Source organism: Oryzias melastigma, unplaced genomic scaffold (genome assembly GCF_002922805.2).
Source record: "Oryzias melastigma strain HK-1 unplaced genomic scaffold, ASM292280v2 sc00565, whole genome shotgun sequence".
Lineage (NCBI taxonomy): Eukaryota > Metazoa > Chordata > Actinopteri > Beloniformes > Adrianichthyidae > Oryzias > Oryzias melastigma.
The window spans coordinates 2,773-9,543 of NW_023417158.1; the positions used below are offsets into that span (position 1 = coordinate 2,773).

Sequence of the window (6,771 nt, forward strand, 5' to 3'; positions counted from 1 at the left end):
GTGGAGACGGAGGCGGTGGGCGTGGTGGGCGTGGTGGGCGCGGTGGGCGTGGTGGGCGTGGTGGGGTTGAAACTGCTGCTGTTGATGGTTGAAGGCAGAAACGGTCCCACTGTCTGAACCAGGAAGTCCTCAAACTGGCTGAGTTTTTCAAACTCCATCACGGCAACGGCAACGGCTCGTCTTCTCCTCAGGGAGCGGCGTGCGAACGACAACACGGCGGCCTGATACCAAGAGGCGCCCTGCTGACACATGAGCGGGCCACCGGAGTCGCCCTGAACACGGAGAAGGGAAACCTTTTCAGTTTTTACAACCTCACAAACAACTTAGAATCGGCACCAAATAAGTTAAGAATAAAAAAAAACATTTTTTCTTTCATGAATATACTCTATGACAATTATTTAACTGAGAGAAAAAAAGTGTCTGTCACAGCCATTGACTGTATATGAGAACTGGACTGAGTGACTCCGCCCCCATGGCATTCCAAACACCTGTTACTCATTAATGTAGGTCAGAATAACCATTCTTAATAATCCTCTTTTTGTTTAATTACATTTTTTCATGTTGTTCAAGTTATAAACTAACCAGTCAGATCCCTAAAAAAAAGTAGGCGGAGCCTGCTGGCCCTTCCATCTGTTACGGCCCTGAGCCGTATTTCTGTCTGTTTGTCTGCCCTTGTCTCCTCCTCTCACACAGGTGCAGCAGTTTTGGGATGTGGAAGCTCCAGATAAAACTCAGTCTGAGGACCTCAGGGAGGAGGGGCTTCGGCTGGCACTTCCTGTCCGGTTCAACGTCACGGCTGCACCGCGGAACTCGCTTCGTGCTCTCCACTTTTGAGTCTTTTGAACACATTAAAGTTGTTCAATATAAAACCGGTTTCGTCTCCCAGCTTCTTTGTTGCGGTTTAGAGTCGTAACACATCCAACCTTTAAAACATTTAATTGACAGATTCCATCAAGTGGTAGGGGTGTGGCCTTCTAATAAGCTCACTGCTGATTGGTGAAATTGGTTGCCATAGAAACAATAACTCAGACCGACTTGGACCAATCACTGCTTACTAGCAATGTAAGGATTAAACGGTACTGTCTTGTCTATCAGTGAACTTGTTACCATAACAGTCACCAATAATCAAGCTACATATACTGTGTGTCCCGCTGTTTTGGTAACAGAAGTTATAGAACGTTTACTGGATAAAACTTTCAGATCACGACTATAACACTGTTATAAAATATGTGAATATTTTAGTCTTCTGTTGTTATAATTCCAGACTAGAGTTTTCCCAAAATACACTTAACCGTTACCACCATCAACACACAACAGTTCTCAGGAAATGCTTCAAATGTCAAAACCAGACAATGTTTTACTTTACCTCAGCCAGCGTGAACATCGTGGTACAGATGCTGTCATTTGCAGCTGTTGGCCTCGAACATTCTAGCACTGAAGTTTGGAACTCCTGCAGAACTTTTTCTTCTAAAAGTTGAACAAAAGTGTTCAAATGAAACCCTTTTCAGACATGCGTTTTCTTATGCTGTAATGTAGACTCACCTCCTCCCCGTCCAGAACTCCAGCCTGCAGCCCAGCATGTTGTTCCCACAGGAAAAGTTCTTCCGTTGTCCAGACAGATGGGCTGGATGTAATCATTCAGGACGGGTGGGGAGGAGAGTTGCAGAACAGCAACATTGGAGCCTGTCTGGTTGCTCAGAGTGATGTTTGTCACCGTCACTGACACCTCAAAGGGGTTTGATCCGTTCTGCTGCAGACGACCCAACACAACCGTCCACTCAGACGCCACAGGAGAACTGTGGAAGACATGACTGATTCAACCAGGCCAAAAATGGAAACTGATTCAATCTTTTCAGGTTTGTTTCTCTTTTATTCAGTGTTTTTTTATGGTAAATTTAAGATCCAAAGTCCTTTACACTCACACTTCCATTCACACACTGATAGTGGCTCCACTGTCATGCAAGGAGCCATTCGGACCAACAAAGTACTGTGAGGTTCAGTGTCTCGCCCAACGACACCTGGACACTTGGGCAAAAGAAATGGAACAAAACCTGAAATCTTTGTGTTGAGACAGTCGACTACTCCAATCACACAAGTCTGCTTTCACTCATCAGGTATGGATGTTACTCACCTTGAGAAGCAGTTAGCATTGCTAAGCACAGAGTCCAGAGAAACTAGTGTCCCTCCACACACGTGCTGTCCGTTCTTCTGCAGACTCGCCATCCACGGCCACTGACCTGCAGTTACCACTGAACTCTCATTTAACACGTGGGAGTTCAGGAGGGCCCGCCCACAAACCACAGCTGCAGAAAAGACGTACACACTTTAAATACCTGCTATGACCTTGTGTACAAATTCCCACTGATTGTATGTTTGTTGTTATTAATAGGTGTGGTTTTTGTATAACGTCCAGTTATTCCTTGCTCTATGTGTATTTTCATGATCTGCTGCTCACCTCTCTATTTCTATTTGTCTGCTTTTTTCTATTGACTTATGACACTATCCCATTCAGGTGAATTCCAACAATTTCATTGTTCTTTTTTTATTTATTGTACTTTCTGGTACTTTCATAGAGACTACAACTGAAAGCTTGCAAATATACTATAACATTGCACAAAACATTTTTTCACATTTCATGGAATCACTGTTGTTTTATGGATTGTCCCTTAATAAACACTTAAACTAAAATTAAAATTTAAAATTTGCTAAATTAAGACTCATTCATATATAATACATGAGGGTTTCAGTTACTGGCTGCACGGTGGCGCAGTGGTTAGCGCGCTCGCCTCACAGCGAGAAGGCCCCGGTTCGAATCCCGGCTGGGACCTTTCTGTGTGGAGTTTGCATGTTCTCCCCGTGCATGCGTGGGTTTTCACCGGGGACTCCGGCTTCCTCCCACCGTCCAAAAACATGCTTCATAGGTTCATTGGTGACTCTAAATTGACCCTAGGTGTGAATGTGAGAGTGTATGTGTGTGTGATTGAGGCCCTGTGACAGACTGGCGACCTGTCCAGGGTGTACCCCGCCTTCGCCCATCAGTGGCCGGGATAGGCTCCGGCACCCCCGCGACCCCGAAAGGGAAGAAGCGGCCAAGAAGATGGATGGATGGTTTCAGTTACTAAAACACAGGATTCCTTATGTGTACATAATACTTTAATGAAGTTATTTCCTGTAAATGTTTATCGTATCTGTTCATAACAAGCAAATATGAAAAGTAACTAGAAATTGCTTTTATTCTGTTCACATCAAATGGTTACCTTTGGGTGTGGTGGCTGGTGACCGGGTTGTGGTTGTTGTTGTAGTGGTGGTTGTAGTGGTTGGACGTGTGGTGGTTGTTGTAGTTGTAGGTTTAGAGGCAGTTGTCTTTCGGGGGGCAGAAGTCGTGGTTGTAGTGGTTGGACGTGTGGTGGTTGATGCAGTTGAAGGTTTAGTGGTTGTTGTAGTTGCTGTTCGAGGTACAAAAGTCGCAGTTGTAGTGGTGGTTGTAGTGGTTGGACGTGTGGTGGTTGTAGTGGTTGGACGTGTGGTGGTTGTAGTGGTTGGACGTGTGGTGGTTGTTGTAGTTGTTATTCGTGGTACAGTAGTTGTTGTAGTTGTGGTTGTAGTAGTAGTAGTGGTAGTAGTAGTGGTAGTAGTGACATTTGTAATTGGGGGCACTCCGGAACACGACACACTGAGGTCACTGTCTGTTCCAGTGGAGGTGAAGGCGATAAATCCCGGCTGATTACTGGTGATTTGGGCATTGATCCAGGTCTCGTACCGAGACACTCTTGAGTAGACTCCAGGGTAATTAGGTAGAGCACAACCTTCTCCAAAACTCACAATTCCTGCTTGGATCCAACGGTTGTTCTGCTTAATCACCAGTGGACCTCCTGAGTCTCCCTTCAAGATCAAAAACATTTTCATTTAAGGAAGAAACTAAGAGAAACCTTTGGAATACAAAAGATGACGATGTTTACCTGACAAGAGTCTTTGCCTCCTTCTGGTAACCCGGCACACACCATGTTACTCGTGATTGAGACGGTGTTATAGTTACATTGACACTGTCTGTTTCCCACAATCGGCACTTGTACTTCCTGGAGGGTTTGTGGGGAAGGAAGGGAGACTAAGGGAAGAAAACGATTTATTCATTTACAACATCTGAAGTCCATGAAAGAACAGCTTCTGATTGTTTGTAAAATATCTACCCTACTTCCACTTCCAGTGTTGCCCCAGCCGGTGACCCAGGTGTTGATGCCGCTGTAGAAGTTGCTGCTGGTGGAAGCCAGACAGACTGGAGTAATGTAGGGGGTGAGGGTTACTGGTGAGGAGAGCTGCAGGAGGGCGATGTCGTTATCAGATGTCACAGAGTTGTAGCTCGGATGAACGACTAAAGTTGTTATTGTTCGAGACACCATGTTGGGGTTGGATCCCTGCAGACTCTGAAGACCCAGAAGCACGTTCACACCAGATGCACTGCGACTGAGACAGAAAACAGAAATGTTAAAACTGTGAGACGTGTAGATTGGAGCTTTAATCACAAACAAAACAGTTTAGAACCAAAGCTTTAATGCAGGGTTGTCCTCAAGGGCCGGTGTTCTACATGCTTTCCAACCAACCTGCCTTTGAACCTGATCCAGGTAATCAGCAGCAGGTAAGGCAGGGTTTCTGGAAACCAGCAGGAGGCCGGCCCTCGAGGACTGACTTTGGACTTTGTGTGGTTGATCAAATCTATGGTTTCTTATGAAAGTTTTTCATGACTGTTTTTGATCTCAAGTATGTATCAAAATTACAAAAAGAGGCAAAACATTTCTGGAGATCATTGTTACTGTCAAAAAGGTTACTCAAATATCACAAACATACTTGTTGCCTTCACAGCCTTTATACAGACACATGTCAACATGTATATAATACAAGTACTACCATTAGTTTGATTGAAGCTCACCTTGGAAAACAGTGAGCCGCCGTCAGCACCCACTGGTTGTTGATGAGCGATCCTCCACAGAAGTGTGCAGATGTCTGCAGACTGACCTGCCAGGGCCAGAACCCTGGAGGAGCATTCTGTCCTCCAACAATCCTGGTGTTCAGATTAGCCTGACCACAAACTGCAGAGAAAAACTGCTGGTTTAGTTTCTGTGGACTCAAAAACTGCTGGACCTCATAGATCTCTCACAAAATTCCAAAGGCTTGTTGTTTCAAGTTTCCTGTCACATTTGTTTCAATTTTATTTGGTCTGCTCAAAAGTTTGTTTCATATATACACTCACTGGCCACTTTATTTGGTACACCATGTCCAATTGCTCATTAGCACAAACTTCTAATCAATCACATGGCAGCAACTCAATACATTTAGGCATGTAGACATGATCAAGTAAAACGATCTGCTGCAGTTCAGACTGAGCATCAGAACAGGGAAGAAACGGGATTGAGGTGACTTGGAACATGGCATGTCGGTGCCATACATGCTAGTATTTCAAACACTGTTGATTGCTGCGATTTTCACCCACAACCATCTTTAGGGTTTACAGAGAATGGTCAGAAAAAGAGAAAATGTCCAGTTCTGAGGGCAGAAAGGTCTTGTTGATGCCAGAGGTCAGAGGAGAATGGCTAGACTGGTTCCAGCTGATAGAAGGACAACAGTTACTCAAATAACCAGTGGCTACAACCAAGGTCTGTAGAAGAGCTATAGCTTCTCTGAATGCACAACACGTCCAACCTAGAGGCAGATGGACTAAAACAGCAGGAGACCACACTGAGTGTCACTCCTGCTAGCAAAAAAAAAATGGAAACTGAGGCTACAATTGACACAGACTCTAGAAGATAGAGAAACAGTGTCTGGTCTGATGAGTCTCCATTTCCCCTGCCACATTCGGATGGTGGGGTCAGAATTTGATGCCAACAACATGAAAGTATGGCTCCATCCTGCCTAGTGTTGTGGTGGTGGCATAGTAGTGGGGTGGATATTTTCTTAGCACACTTTGTGTCCCTTAGTACCAATTGAGCATGGTTACAACACCACAGTCTATCTGATTATTGTTTTTGACCATGTCCATCCTTTTATGACCACAGACTACCATCTTCTGATGCTACTGTCAGCAGGACAAGGCTCCATGTCACAAAGCTGGAATCATCTTAGACTGGTTTCTCTAACATGTCAATGAGTTCACTGGACTCTAATGACCTCCACAGTCCCCAGATCTTAACCCAATAGATCACCTTTGGGGTGTGGTGGAACAACGCATTCTCCCCCCCGACTCGCCACATATTGACGTTTGGTTAAGGACCCCTCTGCGTCACTTTTTGACGTTTTGGGTGTCCCCAACTTGCCGTTTTTTGATGTGCTGGCTGTTTGTAAAATCAAGGGTCCGGAGCTCTTGGGATGTGGTACCTGATGGGGTACTGGACGCGGACTGGTCTTCGGTACTCGTCTAGTACTAGTACCCAAACCCAGTACAGGTACGTTAACTCTAACCCGGCACAGGACGCGTTACTTAACATGGTGCTGGACCTGAACCAGTACCGGAACCATGCATGAACCAGGCTTGGATGCAGTACTGGACGCAAACTACCAGGTAGGGTTAGGATACTGGTATTGTGTTAGGGCACCGGTGCGCTCCACATCCCGGTACTGGTTTGTGCCCCGGAGTTTGGGGACCCAGGATTTAATGAGAACAGCCAATTCCATAATCAAGTGCCCTAGAAATTTACCAGAAGTCTTTGCAAAATAATAATAATAAAAAAAAAAGCTGTTCATTAATGCTCACTACATTGGTGGATATAGACCAGGGGTAGG

The 6,771-nt window shown here is 45.1% G+C and overlaps 1 protein-coding gene across 1 annotated transcript; it reads right to left on the bottom strand.

Annotated features, from left to right (window-relative positions):
- Positions 1-23: 23 nt before the first annotated feature.
- LOC112139848 (transmembrane protease serine 9) lies at positions 24-5,056 on the bottom strand (the record flags this gene model as incomplete). The annotated part of the gene is given in 8 exon segments (XM_024262685.2): positions 24-272; positions 1,367-1,467; positions 1,543-1,796; positions 2,132-2,303; positions 3,258-3,882; positions 3,960-4,105; positions 4,193-4,461; positions 4,925-5,056. Coding segments are annotated over 7 exon segments (1,752 nt in total), but the record flags the coding sequence as incomplete, so codon positions are not given.
- Positions 5,057-6,771: the final 1,715 nt, after the last annotated feature.